This window comes from Acanthisitta chloris, unplaced genomic scaffold, assembly GCF_000695815.1.
Source record: "Acanthisitta chloris isolate BGI_N310 unplaced genomic scaffold, ASM69581v1 scaffold27486, whole genome shotgun sequence".
NCBI lineage: Eukaryota > Metazoa > Chordata > Aves > Passeriformes > Acanthisittidae > Acanthisitta > Acanthisitta chloris.
This window is the reverse complement of record NW_008679180.1, coordinates 1041-21872: the sequence shown is the minus strand read 5'-3', so window position 1 is coordinate 21872 and position 20832 is coordinate 1041. Positions and strand designations below refer to the sequence as shown.

The window sequence follows — 20832 nt, the reverse complement described above, 5'->3', positions numbered from 1 at the left end:
TTGCTCTAGACTGTTTGCCAAGAAAAACAGACATGAACAGGATTCCTAAAAACACAAATCACAACAAAAGTAAGACATTTGGAAAACAGTGACAAGTTTTCTGAAAGACAGCAACTCCTGCACACAAATTTCAGATATCAATCCCCATTCCATCTTCTATCAAACTATTACAGTCTATGCACTTTTCTCCCTGCCAACAAACAATCTCTGCTGCCAGTAACTGTCAGGGCTATCTTTCATTCCTCTGCCTACCACAGTTAGTTTAGAATAACAGAAGTGAAACTACATTTAAAAAAGGAAGAAAATTAATTTCTGTGCACAGGGATGTATAAATAGGTTGAAATAAAAGGGGTCCCTTCCCACCTAACTCCCTTTCTGCAAATAAATGCAGCACACCCATTTGCCAGACTTCTAAAACATAGCCCAGACTTTTGAATTATTATCATGATAGCTTTTTCTTTCTTGCAGAGGAAAAGACAGATTATTTGGCTTAAGTGAATCAACACCTTATATGCACAAACTTTTCTTTTTCTTAAATAAACTGAGTAATTCTGTTTCTCACTTGACATGATAAAACAAATCCTGTCTTCTGTTATATAACAAGTCAGCTGGTATTTTTATGTTCTTTCTCTATAAATGCAAGTATTTTCTTGCTTTTAAAATTGTACTATATTCAAAAAAAGTCGTTTTTAAAACATGGTACCAATCTTTTCAAGCTATTTTTAGAAGTGCCCAGTAAAAACGCCCAATATTGCCAGTTTCCTGAAGTACATTTTTGCATAATATCTTCCCATTATAAAAGTCAACTTTCTAGCCCAAACCCATTAAATAAAATTTTAAATATATAGTGCCAATTTTGATATTTACAATATAATCTGAAGGCAAATATACATCTTTTAAGCTGTGCTTGTAAATACTGCAGTTCTTAAATCTACTTCTACTTGGAAAACTATGTGCTCCCTTCTCGACACACCACTGGTCACCTTAATCACTCCTTGGTCGTTCTGATGTTGAATCTGAAGCTCCCCACAGTTCTAACCTCCTCTTTCATCAGGTAAAGTGGAAGCTATAAAACATTTAAGGACACTTTATCATGTAAGTTTTCCTCATGGTCCTTGTGGTTTAATCAGATGTTGCACCTGGGACTTTGACAGTGAGATTCCTCCTGGTGTTGGTGACGTGACGCTGTTGGGCCAGGAAGGAGCGTCCAGGCCCATCCCTGCAGGCACCACTGCTGCCAACCAGCCTTGCTTCCATACCCATCTTCTGGAGAGTCAGGCTCTGCAAAATGTTAAGCAAGAACTTAAATAACAGCCAAAAGAGAAGAAAGAACCTGCCCATCCTTCATACACAAAGCTCATGCTTACTTTGCACCCACACAGAAGTTTTTCTGCTGTGTTTCTTGGATTAACTAATATTTAACTGCCACATTCAGCAAAACATGCTTTTCTGACACATCACAGAATGATTTTTTGACCCACCTTGTTATACCATGCAGTTACGATCAGCTTTTCCTCATAATCACGTAACTTAGCAAGTTTGTATTCATTCTGCAAGGAGACAAGAGGGAAGACAATTGAAACCCACATTTTAGCTGCATAAATTCACTGCAATCCATGAAATAAACACCTGCAGCAGAAATGCTTCAATATGCAAAATAACTAGGAAGCTTAGAAGTGTAAAGATACTTCCATAAAAGAGAGAGAGAAATTATGAGACCTCAAGAAGAGGCTGAACTTCACACAAGTAGCAGTTAGAAATACAGAAACGACTCAGAAATGTATTCTGAGGGTTTGTGTGGGGAAAAGAATGCAAAGTTAAAGCTGTATCAGAGTCTATGAATAATTTAGTACTTTTTTCACCTGAAAAGACAAGAATGTACCTCCAGTGCCTAACTATTATCATGTTACTGAGTTGCTATTATATGGCATAATTATCTAGCATATACTACGTAAGAGAAATCTGAGGCCACAGCATTGATGAAGTCAGACCTCTCAGCCTGCTAACTCGTGTTGAAGAGTTCTATGTTTGCTCAGGTAACTATTCTAACTAGTGCCATCAATACTGCTGTACGACTGAATGCATTTCTCCAATTCTTTTCATGCTTGGACTGCTGTCAATGATCATTTCAGGATTTCAGCCAAGCAGATTTTACTGAATCATTAGGAAACAATATCTTGAATGTCTAATACCAGAGCCACAACATATTAGAAGCTACTGTTAAAGACATGTAAATTTTTACCTCTAGTGCTTCAATTTTTTTGTCTTTTTCCATTAGCTGTTTTCTGAGCAACATGATTTCTGCTGATGCTGGATTGAGCTTGGGGTCTAAGGTTTTTATGACCTGTACAAGGTAAAACAAGAGCATGACAAGTCAAGTTTGCCTCTCAACAGCTCTGCACCTCATCCTTCTGCTCACAGAAGGAATATGAAAACAGACTGGGGACTACTCAGGCTGTTACACTCTACAATAGATATCAAAGGGTACAAAGGAATCATTAATGCACCTTATGATTAGCCTAAATCCCATTCCCTCACACACTTAACTGACTGAAGTTGAGCAATTTGACTACAAATGCAGTACGCAGCTACTAATCCTAAATGGAATATGCTAGGAGGGGCACCTCAAATCAATCTGTTTATGAGGGAGGAATGTGTCCATTCAGAAATATGCTACTCACATTTCTTGCTTTTTCAAGGTACATTTTATATCTCTCTTCCATTGCTTTCATATCCTCATCTTTTTTTCGTAAAGCTGCTTCCAGCTCCCCAATCTTCTGGGCTGTTTACAGAAATTATCAACAAAGACACACAGAATAAAAACAGACATGATACTTTAAGGCCTCTGTGTTCACTTGACTTCACCACCCTCACTTTCTAGCTACTACATAGTTCCCTTAGTTTTGTTTCAGTTGGGCCATAAGGTCCCACCTGACCCTGAATTCCCATTCTGCAGAGGACTGTTCCACAAAACTGAGCCCCCATGAGCCTCTCCCTGCCCACCACCAGGGGCAGAAAAACCTCCACACAGCCCAGTGACTACAGGAATCACTTCAGAAGAAACTTAGCATAGTCCTATTAAAAAAAAAAACCACCAAAGAAACACACAAAATAACTTACGGTTCTGACTTTCATCAGGTTGGAGCTCTGCCAGATCAGCCTCTTTCTTCTGTAACTCATCATGAACTTCATTCAACTTCTCCCTAAGAACGAAAGGCTGAGCTAAGGATTAAGCTCACAAATAACTTCATGCACAGTTTTAAGAGCTGAAAGCTTGAACTTGATGGCAAAAGTGTTGAAATAACTGTTTTAAGCTCTGGTAATTCTTCTGAGTTTATACAGAAATATTAGTACGAATGTTTTAAGAAGCAGAAAAGTTGTGACTTTGAACTAAGTCTCATTCACCTAAAACTAGGAAAATGAACAAATAAAGCCTCCAGCTTCTCCTTAGCAGGAGGTGTAACTGCTGACAGGATGGAAGTATTTCAGAAGAACAGAATACACTCTGAGTGATGGTTTTAGCAGTCTGTTGTAGAACCAGAACTGCTGCTGGTGAAGAAGAGATAGTGAAAATGTACAAGTATTACAAGATCAACATGATCAGAGTAGACAAAACCAGAAAACTAATGCTTAACTCACTTTATGACTGACTCTCAAATCAGTGGCTTAGAAAAACAAGACATCCCTACAAAGATTTAAGCAGTTCCTGTGCTGCAACAGTCAAATTGTTTAGCATAAATAAGCTGCTGTGGACACATATGCCTTACTTACATGTGTGCTGCCAATTTCTGCTTCAGGTTGCTGGACTGTGAAAGGAAAGAGTTAAAATTCAGTTGTACGTCATACCATGCAACACTAAAGTGCTATTACAAATCAGCCAAGAACACTTATCACAACTAAATAAGTCAAAGCAAATAAATCCTAAGAAAACTGCACTCTTCATGAACTTCTGTTACTATCATTCTGTAAATATTTTTCTGCATCACAGATACCACCACTGAGAGATTTCTTAATGTAAAGTAGAAGATGGAAGAGTTACAGTTCCTTAGAGAAGGCAGGAGGGAGGAATCACATACATGAGCTTTTCAGCTGAAATGCAGTTGGTGTGGGAGTGATATTCAGACACAGAAAAGTAAGATGCACATCTAAACAAAGGACTTGATGTTACACTGAAGGAATTTAAAGAAAACTAGTAAGATGTCTTCAAGGACAAGAAGCCTGAACAAACTGTCACTTACTCCTTCAGTCTTGGATCCCTGCTCCTGTAAGGTCTTTTGCAGATCTTCAATCTGCTGCTGCAATCCCCCAATCCGCTCTTCGTTTAGCCTTTTAGGAAGAAAAGAGTTATTGCCCATCTAAATAGATCACAACAGATTTTGCTGTTTCATGTCTGGATTATAACTTCTCAGAGGGTCTACCCAGCAGGAGTTAATCCACAAATAAACAGCTTTTTAGTTTGACTTGAACTTCTGCTGAAACAAACACATGGAGCTTCACTGCACATTTAACCATGAGATACCCAGAATAATTTTAAACTTTGAGAAACCTTAACTATCAAAAATTGTCATATCCTAGTGAACTGCTTTCAGCACCCATTAACTGAGAGAGATTCAGACCATATCCCATGGTCTAACAGTTTGGAGTTCTAGAAATAGACCTTTATAGAATATATATAAAATAGAGTTAATATCCATTTTTGGTCTATTACTGAGAATCCCTCGGAGCTAAGCAGACTGTCCTATAAGCAACACTTCACTTAAGATGACACTGGTGACTGAAAAAACCTAACTGGCTTCTTGTACAGGGCTACATTACTGAGCCAAGCCACAGGGCCACTCTGAAGGTCCAGAAATCACTTTTTTCCCCCAAGATGTTGTTCCACCCATCACCTTTTCTCAGTTTCCAGTTCGTTCACTGTCCGATGCTTCTGCTCCAGCTGCTCCTGGAGCTCTGCAATACGTTCGTTCTCTGACCCTTCCTGTTTTAACAGGAGCATCTTGTTCTCATGCTGCAGCCGAATAAACATTTCCCTGAATCAAAACCAACAAGAAAGTCACTGTTAATTAATAAAAAGGTGACTAAGAGTAGGAAGTAAAACTCCTGTTTGTTCTCACAACCTTTATGTGAACAAAAAAATTCTGTTTAAGGACATAGTTGGGGTAAGGATGCAATTTTAATAGCCTAAAATATTGTGATGTTTGAAAATTTTAAGAGAGATGAGCCAAGTTTTAAACTTGTCACTCCAAACCCAGATTTCCATACAGCAATCTGATATGGCTTTAAGAAAGAAAGGAATTATAGTAAGGGGAAGTAATTACTCACACCTACATGGAGGTCTGAACAAGCATCATGGAAGCAAAGTGAGATTTGACATACAGAGCCATGAAGTCTCACAGAGGCAATATCATACCCCAACCACAAATATCCCAAAACAACCTTAATTTTTTTGTCTCACCTATATTCCACTGGCAGAATTTCAGCAGCAAGATTCTCATGGCGTGATCCACCTGAAATTGCATGAGGAGTTTGATTTAACACAGTTAAAGAAACCTCCAACACAAATGAAGAAGTCTCTGAAGATAAAGCACTACCTGTTTGGCTCAGGTGATCCTGCTGCATCTGAGAACACCGGAGCTCTTCATTTGTCTCTTTCAGTGCATCACACTGCACTATCAGTCTCTAACGAGATAGATTTGAGGTGGAATTAAGTCAAACTGCACCACTTTAAGACCAAATAACATTACTCAGGAATAGCACTGACACACATGCACATTTTTGGTTGGACTTGATGATCTTGGAGGTCTTTGCCAACCTCAATGATTCTGTGACTCTATATTATGTTTTAGATGTGTACACACACACGCACAGAAGGCACTGAGCTTCACTTTTACTTTTGGGAAGGTTTTCCTCAAGCAAAGCATTTGAGAGAAATTTAGTAAGTGTTCCCATAAACTCTCTTCAAGAGACTTACCTCTTTTTCTTTGATTAAAGTTTCATGTTTTTCTTCAAATCTCTTCATTTCAAATGCTAATTTATCAGCTCTTTTTGATTCTTCAGACAGTTTGTTATGAAGCTCTTGGACCTTTACATAAAAATATTGTATTTAGCACATAAATGTTGCAAGATGCTACTTCTAAAAGATACATTAAAACAGTCACTCTTGCCTAGGTCAGCCAAAATAGAACAGTTGGTCCCTCAAGCCTAGGGGAGGGGAGATGGGTCAGAGGCCTGTGTGTTTTGGGGGGGTTTTGTTGGGTATTTTGTTTGGTTGGTTTGAGTTCTTTTTAACTATTTAACTCTTAGTTACTACTGAAATTAAAATAAAACTTCCACAGTTTAAGATAAATTTCCATTAAGAAAGATAAGAATATTCCATAGAATTAATTTCAGTCAGATCTTAGCTGGGCACTTGGAACAGCTCCCCAGGGCAGTGGTCACAGCCCCAGGACTGACAGAGCTCAAGAAATACTTGGACAATGCTCTCAGGCACAGGGTGATTCTCAGGGATGTCCTGTGCAGGGCCCGTGTTGGACTCAATGATCCCTGTGAGTCCCTTTCAACTCTGAATATTCTGTAACAGCTGAAGAATCTCTTCCAGGCACACAAATTACCTCAGAGTAAAGAAGAAAAGCCTGCAAACCATAGACTCACACCAGTTGAGAGCACAACTACAGTTAAGCTTGTTGGCTTAACAATCAGGGAAAAGCCCCAAAGCAAAGGCAGTGTATGAAGGAGTTTTCACAAGTAAGAAATTCTAAGGGGACAACACTGTTTAAGCTGTTCCTGCCTATCTGGGGAAAAAGCTAATGTTTAAAATATAAATACAGTCTTACCTGTCTTTTGTAGGTTTCTAGCTGGGCACGTGCTGCGTTGGCTTTCTTCAGCTCATCCTCCAGACTCACTGTGTTGTGCATGTACATCATGTTGGTCTCCTGCAGCGACTTGACCTGTCTGCGGAAGTCATTGAGATCCTGCAGCTTCTTCCGATACACCTCGACAGTGGCTTCCAGCTTACTTGCCTTGTCTGCAGTACTCCTTCAAGAGGAACTAGATTAGTATGTGTCTTCAAAAGTTACAAGTCAGATTCTGCTGTCATGCACACCCAAGCTAATTTCAGAGAGCTGCTTAGCCGCAGTTACATCCTCTGCTTTATTTTTAAATGTATAATCAATGCAAATTTGTGTATAAAAACTGCAGTCAGCACAGGGTTTAAGTGGTATGCCAAAAGTATGAGTTAGTGTGTCTGATATCCCTAGGGAATTCTGTGGGGTGCGATGGAAATGCACCACAACATCTTGTGCTGGATAATCATCTCCAAGCACTGGTAGCTGGGATGTTCTCACTGTGGGGTTACACACAATTAGAATGTAATTGCACTATGAAAATTATCATTGGCAGATATGACCAGGAATTATCAGCTGATCATTAACAAAAATCTATGTGGTAAGAAAATACCACGGTTGTAAAAAAATACTGGGATTGTAAGTTTCAAATTAATTTTAATATGTGTTTCATACCTGTGTTTACTATCTGCCTTCTCATAGCACTAGAACGTGCTACAAGAAAATTATGGAAGAAACTCTATGGTTAAGATTTGTTTCAGATGTTATTTAAGAACCACTGCAAGTTAAACACCTGAAACCACTTTTCTGCCATATTTTATTCATAGTACTTGATGAGCAGCAGACCTGCTGTTGTAATGTGATTTGTTTTGGATATTTCTTGGGTGGTCTGGTGTTTAATATGATTTACACAGGCTGGAATGTTACCTTAAATTCTCATGGAGGTTTTCTGTATCTCATCTTCGTGTTGTTAATGATCTCACTAACCTAAATCCAGCCTAGAATGATGACTATGTCAAAGCTATGTCAAAGTTATAGCTTTTGTGATAGATTTCATCTATCATCATCTATAAATGCCTTTCTACATCAGAAAAAGAAGCCTATCGCCAACACAAACGTCCTCTTATAAAGAGCCTACACCTCCCTAAAAATTGCTTTATTCTTGCAGAACTTCAACTTTCCATCCCACATGAAGAAGCACAAGTTCTGCAGTCATGAATTCTGCTTCACAGAAAAATCCCATGTGTTATTACCGAGCCAACAATAGTGTCTTTGCCTCAAGCTTCATCTCTGCTTTGTGACAGATCTCATGCAGTTAAAATCTATCTGCACACGTAACACCTCAGAAAAATCTTGTTAAATACCAAGCCTTGGATTTAGTAATGAAATCCTCCTAATGTGTATGCACATAGCTCTCTCTACTACGTACCTAAGAATATCATTTTCATCTTTCAAGGCTCTAGATTCTTCTGCCAGAGAGGTCAGTTCATTGTTTCTGTGTTGCAGTTCAATCAATTGTTTTTCTAGATCTTCACAATGGACTCTATAATCATCTTTTGCAGCTTCAAGCCTACCAGATCAAAAACAGCAACTCTGTTAGGAACTCAGCCTTATTACACAGCTTTCATTTAGTGCTAGAACTACTAAAATTAAGAGAAAGGCAGAAAATGGTACTGTAAGCATGCAACATTTTGTTGTCTACCTGTTAAATCATAATGGATTGTATACTGCAAATTTACCACATCAGTAGCAAAGAATAACATAGAAAGTGCTATTTCCCCCTATGCATCACAAAGACTGATATGTAAACAAAGAGTACAGGAAATATATGATGGTGTTGGGGTATGGGGGCTGTTTTGTTTAAACACAAGTCACTTCATCACTCATTTTCTGCCTTCCATCCCCTTTTTTGACATACCAAATGGCTACAACATGGCAATTGCAAAGTGGTATTTTCTACAAATAACAGTTTGTTTTTCTTCTTAAAGGAAAGGACCTCTTTAAAATATGTTTATCCAGCACTAGAAAGCTTTAAATGCAAAAGAAATTGAGATGCAAAATCCCCAAATAGTACCAGACATCCTCAGGATATATTTGACAAGGTAAGTGATGGATTTTTTCAGTGAAGTCATTTCATACCTGAAGTTTTCTTCTTGCAACTGTTCCAGCTGCAACTGTGCATTAAAATACTTCTTCGCAACCACAGTATTTGGATCATCAAGAGAGTCATCTAATTGCTCTAGCCTGTCATTCATAATCTCATTTTCTGACATCAAGTTGTTTTTTTCATCCTGGAGGGCAGCCACCTGGTACAGACAAAACAGCATCAACACTGTCAGACCTGTCCAGCTGGGAAGAGCCAAAGAAAGACAGCAGCAATGTCACCAAATTAGTTTATGAAAGAGGTTGAGCGTTTAGAAACTTCAGAATATGATTTACAGAGCACACTTGAGCATACAGATGCTTTAGTGTATGACAGTTATGAAGCACTAGAGGCAAAGTCCCTCTAAAAAACACAGATTTTGGTAACAAACCACAGTCAAGGCACACAATGCGATATGGAGAGGAACTGGTGCTTCCATTAAAAATACCATGGACACTGTACAAAAAAAACCTAAGGACTGGTATGGAGGTACTCTCCATCTTGCTTGTACTTGACAAGAAGCAGCAGGATGGCCCTGGGCAGCACACCACCTCAGCCCTGCCGTGCTCAGCAGTGAATGGCTGCGCAAGAAGCGGGTTCGGGCGCCGTAAGCTGGTAAGCGACACACGCAAAAGGAACGACCTAGACAGCTTCATCTAGAGCATGCACTGCTGGCAACAGTCAGACAGGTTGGGTGGTGAGTGTTCACAGCTAAGCAAATGAGGATACAACACTTGACTGAAAAGTATATTAACAGCCATAAAACGGGGAAGGATTAAGAGGATAGAACCTTTAAAGTTTTTCTAGTGAAAGCTGTTGTGTTAATTTTAACGTCCTGTCAAACATAAGAGCATGTAGCACGTGTTAGTCAACTGGCATTTAAACAGGGACAATATACTTTTTGGGTTATGTTGTCCTGAATCATAAAGTAAACCTACCTTTCTTATACTCTTGGAAAATATCAAGGAGGACTGAGACCTTACAAGTGAATTTATTAAGAATTAGTTTACATGAGAAGCATTGGTCAAAATTATGGCTTCAAAGAAATCAAATTAGCAAAACATATCACGATGACATCATTAAACTAAGCAATACTAAGAAACAACTCGTCTGTGATCATAATTTAAAAGTCTATCAAACAGATGTAAAAGTCAAACAGTAATTAATCTACCACTTCATTAGGTGCTTTCTTGGTACACTCTGTTTTACACACCAGATGCCATTTACTATTTACATGCACAAACACCTGTGAGTAGAGAGCAGATCTGAGCCTTGCTTGGCATAACATATCCTATTCAAGGTTCAGCCACTCCTTAAACGTGCACAAGATTCAGACTTTAAGAATCAACATCAACCACCTCAGACTTAAAAAGAATCTAAAAATCAAACTGTCACACAATTCCAAGTTTTTAATCTTTTCTCAGTTCTGTTCAGATCTTTCTTTTATTATTTCAACACAACGGAAGTGGTGTGCAAGCCAATACAAATTATGACAAGAGAATTTAAAAACACATCACAGAATTAAGGAGCTGTGGTGTCATTAACTCATCTGTTCATACTTAGCAGTACCTTTCCCTCGAGCACCTTTCACTTGCCCCACACTCTGTTATGAGCAACTTGGAAGAGAAGTTTGTGGGAGACAGGAGAACACCTGGGACTTCTCCAGATTCATCTCACAAGCCTTTTTAGATTCCTACTTTCTTTAGGAAGCCTTACTACTGCCTCAAGAAAAGAAGGAAATTAAATATCTATTCAATTATAACAATAGCTTCCTGGGCATGGCAGCTAGCTCTGAGCTACTCTGCATACAATTGTTCTGTTTTTTCAGTTGTCATTACCTGTAAGCAATGCACAACTGGCCTCTCCCTTTGTGGGTGTTCACTTTCAGAGGCTCATACAGCCAGAACAGACCTCTGGCTCCTCTAAGAAGCCACCACCCAAATGTTCTCTTTGTGCAGAGCCAAATCTGAGATGAACTGCCTCACCGGATAAAACTCTTCCTATTCTCAGACTGCAGTGCCATAAAAGAGGAATCACTCTTACGCCTAACAAATGGATCTTGCTTTTCTTTAAAAAGTTGATTGAAATGCAAATTCCTCTTTATTGTTATGAAGTCCTTTTTCTCCAGAATGACTTGATTAACTGCTATATCCATTAAAAACCAAAATAGGCCTATTATTAGTGTAGTTTGAAAATGTCAGCAAGGATCTATTAGTTTCCATTATTCTTATCCTGAAATATCCTTCGTGTTGCAATTGTGTACAAGAAAAAGTTAGCAAATTTGAGATAAATTTCAAATTTGAGTCATTCATCAACTCCTATTGAAACTGCATCCCTTCCCTGTGATTAAATCTAATGACTGATTGTCACATGAAGCAATTTTTTGGACACAGTACAAAAGACTAGAGGAAGCAGCGACTAAACTTGAAGAGGGCAATTTTTCCAATCATAACATTGTTTTAACGCTACCTGCTACTAAAGGTAAACATGAAGCTAAGAGATCAAAGCACCTTTGAGATAACAGTTGGCACAGGATCTCGGCTCACATTTCTATCAGAAAACTCTTTCCAGTAACTGAATTCTTAATACAGAATGATCTTCCCCCCCCAAACAAATTTAAATAGCACAAAATTCACTTTGCCCTTTATTTCTGCATCTAAATAGCTGCACCACTACATACTGAAGAGAACAGAAACTTGCTGTTTCTTACCTGTAAATCTAACTCCTGACATCTTTGTGCCAACTCTTCTTTTTCTGCTAGTGCCTCCTGAAGATCTTCCAGAGCTCTCTTAAGCTTTCAGAAAATAAGACAGTCAATCATTGTGACCCATATCCAACATACTCACAGTTCTAGCTTACAAAACAACTCAATTGCTGATATAAATTGTTTAAGAAGGATGTTAGGTGCACATGTTGACACAGAAACCTCTACATGCACTGTTAGATCAGATCTCTGTTCATTTCACTTGCCTTCTAAGGGACTACCACATGCAACAAGTGAATTATTGAAACACAACTTCGGCTAAAGGCACAACAAAACCAACCATAGTAACAGTCATGTTGTCACAATTTTCAAATCCCTGCCTGTTAAATCGAACACCTGCTCTTCATCTCAGAAGAGAAATACTAATGCTCCTTTATGGGCAGCTACTTTGAAAAAAAGTACATTTTATGTGCAACACCTTGTAGTCTTCTGGACATCAAAATTTTTTATGACACTTTAAAAACAACCTGAAGTATTCAGCCTGGAATGGCTGAGCCTTCATGTACCCCTACTCCTTTTTGCAATGTTCAGGCTTGAACTACCACAGCAACAAATATCAGGCAGTTACCTGCTGTTCCATTTCACTTGATGCATCACACGTGGAAGGACATGTTACTTCCTTGCTCATGAGCTACAGAAAGAGGCCACAGGGATAAAGGTTAAATTAGATGTTAAATATCTGTAAATTCACTGTCTACTGAGGACCAATTGTATTTTTCACTATGCCATTGCATCTCTTCAATACATCAAAACACATTAATAATAAAACCCACCTCATGGGTGGTAAAGAATTTAAGCACATCTAGAACAAGACGACTTCTTTTACCTCGCCCTCCCAAAATGAATCAAGTTAGCAATAACATCTTACTGGATGACTCTCTGATCTGCTGAAGTTATTGCTATTGCCCAGTCAAGTTAGAATGGAGTGAACCAGAGGACAGGATTTTACCCAGTTAATGTAACAGTTACCACACTACTTTGTGTCCCATTAAATGTCATTAAGGAAACAGTGGGAACATTAACATTGCTTCTCACTGATCTCCAGGACAAAGTGTATTTGTCAACAATTAAAGGGCTTTACTCGTCACTCAGGAGTTATAGTATTATTTCTAGACCTTCTTCAGAAACTTTACTTAGTCAGAAGACAACAAACAAGAGGGCTTACTACCAACTCCACTGCTACCTTGTTGAAGGTACAATTACACACCAACTTTTCTTCTAAGCCAGCATTTAGTTTCTGCCACTCTCCACACTCTGCTTCACAGTCCTGAAGCTCACAAATGCAAGTGACTGCAGAGTTAAGCTGTGAGCTGGATCACTAAGATGATCCAACAAAGTAAGACAGCAGGAGGAGCACACCATAATAAGAACAGAAGAGATGCAGCTGAAGTTTCTAAGTCACATGTTGGAATGGTCTGCTGGAACAATGCAGCCTCATAAACACACAATCAGCTGAACATTGGGTCCAAGGCTACAGCACTGGGACAAAAATTTCAGAACTTGACTGCAGTATAATCAGTGGCTGGCAACTAGATATATCTCTTGTGTGAAACAGAAAATCTTACATATTTGTCTCCACAAGCTGTATGTTTGAGCATACAAGGCTAAAATCTAAATCCCCTGATTGAGGTCTGAGGGCTCTTGGTCCTGATCCTCCAAGATAATTCAGAGAAGTACTTACACTCTTCCCTGACCTTTTCTTGGATGAAAGAATTCACAAAGAACAAATAGATGCCTAGACTTGTCAACTGACAGCACTAGGCTATGAACTATTACCCACCTCCTGAATGGCTGTCATGACAACATGCTGAACAGACTCCTCAAGGGTCATGATATTCTGTATGTGTTCTGAAAAAAAGAATTTGTAGTGACTCATGACCTCATTCATCTTAAGGGCTTGACTAACATGATAAACCAGTTGCAGAAAGATCCAGAAGAAACTATTATCCATAAACTTTCTTCAAAACAGGCTGTGGGCTTTCTATACTGAGGACTACTGTTACCCAACAACATTACTATCCAGTAATATGGTAGATAAGCACAAGAGATGCTAAACAACTGGACAAATTTACACTATGCATTACAAAACAAGGGACAAGGCCATCAGAGCACAGAACATCAGATCTGGTAAGGGGAGAAAAACCAGCTAATTCAGTCTTGAGCCTCTGCAGACAAACAAGGCAGTTTTATATATAAGGTTTTAATTTAATTTTGCTACATTTGCATTTGAATAGTAAGTTTTAGGTCTTGTTACATATTTTAGCAATAGGAATAAACCACACACACTTCAGACTATTTTTTAAACCTACTCTCAACAAAGTTTTGTTTTATTCATAGACATTTCTCACAGATTTTCTGCTTTTAAATGAACTTCAGTTCAGAATAGGCATTCAAGGTATTAACAATGCTCATAGATAAGTTTCTACACCTCTTCCACCTTAACATTCAGCTGAGGCAGCGTGCTGATTGCTGTACAGGTTAAGGCAGTGCCTACCTTGTTTCCTTTCACAGTTGACTGCACAACCTAGAATAAGCTGCAGAAGCCTTCCCAGCTCCGTGGGATCCGAGTTCTCGGATATCTGGTTTAAGTCTGGGATAAGCTCTTCAGAGATCTGCTGATCCAAGAACTGAAATAAAAACAAAATTAAGAGAGAAAGTAGAGTCCCACTTTTTCACAACATGAAAATCTGGTATCGTGCAAGAAATCTAAACTCAGTGAGCCAGAGACAATGATCTGTAAGTAAGTTTGTTGCCAGGTTAACTACCAACTTAGAGAAGAAAAAGTGACGGTGATAAGTTAAATGTTTTTCGGACAGTTCTTGAATATGGCAGAATTAATTTATCCTATCAACATAATAGAAGAACTAAAAACACTTTCAAAGGGAGTTGCTTCCTAGCCCTTCAAAAATCTTTTCCTAAGGTTAAAGCACTTCTGGCTTGCCAGAGAGCCTCAGTCCTGGCAGCATGCAAGGGCTTGGCACTCGGTACAGCTCAGCCCAGGTGAGGCCAGGGAGCCATAACAACATCTGGCAAGTTTCTCTCTACCATACCCATTATGTAAGTGTAATCAAGCTCCATACAAAATTCAGCATTTTTTCATCTCAAAATACAGCAGCCTCTATGGCTCCTGCACTCATCCGGCATAAGAGAGAACCAACTCTGAGCCTCACTATGCCCCTGAGGAGTCACAATTTAGCTTCCAAGTGAATACCATAAAACCTAGGCTGGGGTTGCTGCATCTGTTCTTTTGTGTACAAAAGGGTTAAAGCTTCACTAGACAAGAGCAAACATGAATGCACACACAAAAGCCAACAGGATTTGGCAGCTCTGACCTTACCACATTAACCTAGGCAATGACAGGGAGGTGGTTCCCAGCTTATACTCCAAGAGCTGTATCTAAAATACACCTGCACAAAATAATTTTATATTCACACAGACCTCCCACTTAACCAGGTAATTATCATGCACCTTCTGACAAAAAGAGTCCTAAAATAAATTAATATGCCAAGAAAAGAAAGCAAAGCTAGGTGAAGGAGGGCAATAATCCATACCTCATGATAGTAGTCCATAATTCCTTGCAGTATCTTCTTCAGATTGCTGGACTAATTGTTGCACATGAAAGATAAGGTGACAGTCTTTTATTAAAATTCTTAATTTTGCTTAAATTAAATGATAATTTATAATACAATGTTTAGAGAGCAGCTCTAGGAGAGGGCAAGGCAAGAGAAATATCACAGCAGAAAATGCCCATGCAACAATGCTGGAAGGCACTGAAACTGTCAAGAGACAGTTCAAGTTCATTTAAAATAACCTTGAAAAGCCTGAGATTAATTCTGTAGTTTCTAGCCTGCTAGATACACTCCCAGGACAGCCACAACATCCAATCCCCAAATCTCACTATCTTCAGTTTTAAGTACCTTTATTCTCCAGTTGTCACCAACATCATCTTTAATGCGATTTAGCCAAGATGCATCAAACCAAGCAACATCTCTGAAATTAAATTAAACGATTAATCAATAAGCACAGACTGAAATAAATAAGATACCAAATTCCCAGCATTAAATGATCAGGTGTTGAACTAGTGTCTAATGAGGCATGAATTGCTGGAGACTGCAAGGTAAACTTCTGTCACAGGAAATTTCCATCCTGCTGGCTGCATTAAGACACACTGCAGGGTTGGGGGAATTTCCGTCCATGCTTGAGCTAGCTACAGCTGGAACACAAGGATGGGAAGGCCTTTGTCAGGCTGAATTTTTATACCTGATAATCATAATGATGTAAGGAACAGCCTCTTTTGACTAGTATTGATGTTAAATTTGGTACCTACTCCTGGCAGACTGGATTCTGCAACACTGGCTACAATTTGTCAAAGCACTTAGCAAGAAAAAACCCACTTTAAATTACTGGTATTTTGTATTGTTGTATGTCCCTCATTCCCCTGGGCAGAAGTAGCTTCACTTTGCCAACATAAACAGGGATGAGTTGCTGAGGGAGGTGTTTACAAACACTGAGCTGCCAAGCAGTATAATCACAGCATATTTAACAATATCTTCACTCTTACACTGTGCTGGTTATTCAATCTGAAAACACCTCATAAAACACAATGCATATGAACCAACTTGGCTGTAAAGAAGTTTGCCCAAAGCCTGTGGCAGCCTAGTACCCCAAATACACAGGAAGCAACCCTCAGCAAATCCTAAATCCAGTTTTGCCATGTCCCAGAAAAAATGTGACCTCTGTCTTTCCACAGCACATTTCAAAGCTTTACAAGCAGGCAGGAGGGTTTCTGAGTTTGGGATGGGTTTTTTGCTGCGGCGATTTGAGCAGGACATGGTAATGCAGATTTCTCCTCTATTATCTGAGCCACCAGCAACAATTGCAGGGATGACTTGTGGCAATATACTTTTTCAAAAAAAGATTCATGTTACAACCCTCTGCAGTAAATGCAAATTTCAAAACTAGGGTACCAGTTCTCGTCACACCAGTAAAACAGCTAATCAAAACAAAATATTCCTGTTATTTTTTTAACTGCCATTGAAGTTTTACAGTTGGATTTTTTTTCCACACAAATTGTAAGTTGTCATGTAAATCCTAGAACTTAAATCTAAATTAACTGGGCACTCCCAGAAGGAAAAGAACACAAAGTCATACCTTTGGAACCTTCAGTTGCTCATTCCAATGAGGAACATATTGCCTAAAGCACAGATATCCATGGAAATAGTTTGGAATTGTCCAATTACCCTTAAGTATTGTTGGGGCCTGGCTAGCAGAGGAGCTGTACCCTGAGCAATGGTTAAAGGAATGCTTAAGCAATTAAAAACAAGACTCACAAAATAGGTCTTGCTAACCTGTTTCTATCTTCATGCACTCCTGTGTTTTCTATCCAACACCTTATAATGGTCTTGCTCTCTCCTGCTGCCAGGATTTTTAGGTTTAGTTTTAGTTTTACTGCCTTACAGATAAGTCATCTGGCTAACAAGCTGGGAATAGTGCTGTTGTCTAGGTTCTCATGGACACTGTGTAGCTCTTGTTATCAGTTTCCCAGGATGTGAGAGCAGGATGCAGCTTAAACTTGTAACCTATGATAAGTAAGAATTGCACACATTGACAGGTTGAGCAACCAATCCAAAGTTGTGTGATCAGTGCGTAGCTGCATGGACGGGAGACATTTTACTATAAATACTGTTAGGTGCCCTAAATAAAGTTGACTATCAGAGCATCATATTGGTGTGTGCTGTAGTCCGTCCCTCGCAAGGACCCCAACAAGTATGAATTTAATGCTGCATCATATCTTCTCATCACCTTCACCATGACATTATTATTCAACTATTAAATCATGCCAAAACCAGCAATACAAAGCCATTTCTTATCTTCTCCTATAAACTGCCCACTCTGAGTGTCTGTCTACTTTAAAAGCAACTATCTGTCAAACACAAAAACCTCAAGAAATTAAATACCTCCTCTTCACAGTGAAGAATCAACTTACATTTGGTGAAGCACCTGAGCCATGGCAACGCCGTTAGTCAGGTCCTGCACATCTCTGCAAGGTGCAGCAGTATTGAATGTCTGCAGCTAAGACAGGGAAAAACATTGTGGTTCAGTTCAGTGGACAAAAGGGACAGAAAATTAGTTACCATTTTCCTTTTCCTCTTTAAGGTAAAGATCCTTTCTACTTGAGGCAGCTGAAACCCTTTTTAGACTATGCAGTTTTTAAGCCAACGCAATTATCTCAATACTTGTGATTGTTATGACTAGTAGCTTAAAAAAAACAGTACTACCACCCATGCTTTGTTTTTTCATGTTAGTCCTCTTATTGTAAATCAAATTATCAAATGATAACTTGGGAAACTACAGCAATATTTACCCATTTCTCAAATTATTTGTAGTGCTTAGTTCTGGACACTGCCTAAATAAAAAATGGCATCAGAACAAGGGGCAAAAGAAGGGGGAAAAAATTCCAGCCTTTTGTTACAAGAGCTTAGTAACAGAAGCAGGATGGGATTACCTCCATGTTAAAAATGTTTCTCTGTTTTAGATATTGTGGGGTTTCTTAAACTACCCCCAAGCTCATATCTAACATTTTGACAGAATGAGCTATATATTTAGAACTGCAATATTTTTTCCCTCCAAAAATTACCGGCTCAGAACTGTTTTAGATAGAGCCATTTCCATATACACGTCAGTTCACCACATAGCTACTCAAGAAAATAAGAGTCTTCTTTACCACAGGGAACAGAATAGAAAGTTTGCTGTGAGTACTACCAAAACATGTGTATGTAGAATGGAATTGGAGCAAGTACAGACTCCTATAATCTCTGTCTGCTGCAGAAATTGACTTCTTAAACTCAGTACATTTACAACGTCCTGAATTACCTGCCCAACCATGAGAGCATTCCAAAACATCCTGGGAAACACAAGCTCCTTCAGAAGCCAGTAGTGAATGACCTTATCCCACCTGTTTGGGAAATGGAGCTATTTGGACCATAGAGATGGAAAGGCAATTTCCAGCTGTGAGAATCTGAGGCAGTTGTCATCCACTGTGTGTTTACACAGAGTGACTGTAACTCTGAATCTTGCTTCACAAATAAGTCTAATCAAGCTAACAGAAAAACATGCAGAGCAAGGAGGGGTTTTTTCATTTGTTTTTCAATTGAAAAAGTGGGTTTAAATCCCGTATTACTGGAAGTGAGACGACAGTAATCCCTTGTAGGTTACATAAAGAATTAAGTGGAACAGCACAGCCCAAAGCTGCTGTGACTGACAGCACTGGTTTCTACTACTCCAGCAGCAACGAGCACAGGCAACACAAACTTAGGAGTCAAGGCTGAGCATGCAGGAATCCAGGGCTTCACAGCACAATATTGTGATGCTTCCACTTGGATCTATCTCCTTGCAAATCAAAGGAATTGCTAAGCACAGGTACTCCTGTTTGCCCTGAGCCTGTTAGAGCAGGTAAACAAAGCCTTAGAAACCCCTGTGTGACACTGCTTCACATGCAGAACCTCCCAGAACAGACACAGCTAATTAAAGTGAAGCAAAAAGCAGGTCTGACAGCCTCAGTTTATATATTTAAAAGCCACATAAGCTCCTAGAAATAATGAGAGCAGAACTATATTAATTATGGGTTCTCCAAACCCCATGGCAGCACAATCATTTCCTCCCAACAGATTTTTATTGCTCTTGCAAAGCCAGAGAAAGCAGCAGGCACTGGAGGTTGGCAGAAGCAGCCACAGACTTCAGGGCTGGAGCAGCACTCTTCTTTTTTTTTGGTTTTACTAAATATAGCTCCAAGGACATGATCTGCTACTCACACAGAAAACCATTTTGTGGATTCCAGCCTAAATGCAACCTGCCACTTGCTGCTGCAGGAGAAGCAATGTTTTTCTCTCAGACACACAGCTATTGCACTCACAATACAGAGCTGAAAGGCTAATTTTGTGGCTCTAGCACCAAACATCCACAGATCAGACATAAGCGTTCACAGTGCCCAGCAGCAATCACCCTATCCACCTGGGGAAGGTGTGCCCTCAGTTTCACCCAGCATAGGATCAAGTTGCACCATTTCATGCCCAGATTACACACACCAGGGACAGAAGATTTATCAAGTAATCAAAGAGATTTTAAAGTAACAATAAACATTCCCATTCTGAATCTCAGAATATTAATAGAGTAACTCAGCCACTTATACCAATGGTGCCAGTGCCAGGCAGGGATGCCCCTATGGTGGGAAAGGCTTTGTGTTTAAGGTGTTGCCATACATCCAGCACCTAGTTTGGAGACAAAGGCAGAAGCAGCCTCAGAGCAGTATAGTCCTGAAACACATTCAACTAACTTCTGCTCTACTGCAGTAAAGAAACACCATTATAAAGGCACCTGAACACAGGAGATCCTACTGCACCACTACACCTACTGCTGCTACTCTTTGCTCCACTCCTACACAGAGTGGAAAAACACTAATGTTTACTTCACATATAATAACTAAAGTTTGTTTTTTCTGACTTAAAAATTGCTTCTGCAACAGACTTTTGAGTTAATCTCAGCAGGTTATTACTTAAGCCAATTTTCATTGGGAACTCATAAACGTGTCCCCTATAATTCAATTCAACTGTTAAGCGTTTCCTGCAACACTCTCAAAACTTTGAATTCAGTGACACTTGGGGTTGCAGAACCAATAGATACTATTTTTATTCAAATTTTGTATTTCTTCTCTGGACATTTTATGCTTTCTAATATAGAATTTGAAATAAAACAGAAAAATACCAGATCTGGCAGCAGAACACAGAACATCATGTTTGCTATTTTAATGAGAAAGCAAACTGTGAAACCTTTAAAACCAAAGAGTTACAGAATCCATTTCTCTCCAGACATAACAGCACCTCATTCCCCTCTCCCCAGATCACTTTTTTCCCCTACTGTTCACACTGAATTTTGAAGTTGAAAGGGTGTTTGAAACACATCTTAGTGTTAACAATCATCTTCTACTAAGTTGTAAACTAGGTCTGAAAAATAGGGTGTTAAATCTGCACCTGCTGAGTGTTGTATGAAAAACCTGAACACAGCCTTGGATGTTCCTTGACATGGAC

At 39.2% G+C, this 20832-nt stretch overlaps 1 protein-coding gene across 1 annotated transcript; it reads right to left on the bottom strand.

The window, feature by feature from the left end:
• Positions 1–1027: 1027 nt before the first annotated feature.
• On the bottom strand, positions 1028–17821 carry HOOK1 (hook microtubule-tethering protein 1; the record flags this gene model as incomplete). The annotated part of the gene is made up of 21 exons (XM_009077202.1): positions 1028–1281; positions 1482–1550; positions 2243–2344; positions 2682–2782; positions 3121–3203; positions 3772–3806; positions 4239–4326; positions 4890–5030; positions 5456–5507; positions 5592–5679; positions 5972–6082; positions 6834–7035; positions 8272–8412; positions 8982–9148; positions 11696–11779; positions 12318–12380; positions 13530–13597; positions 14244–14376; positions 15301–15351; positions 15667–15739; positions 17736–17821. Coding segments are annotated over 21 exons (2097 nt in total), but the record flags the coding sequence as incomplete, so codon positions are not given.
• Positions 17822–20832: the final 3011 nt, after the last annotated feature.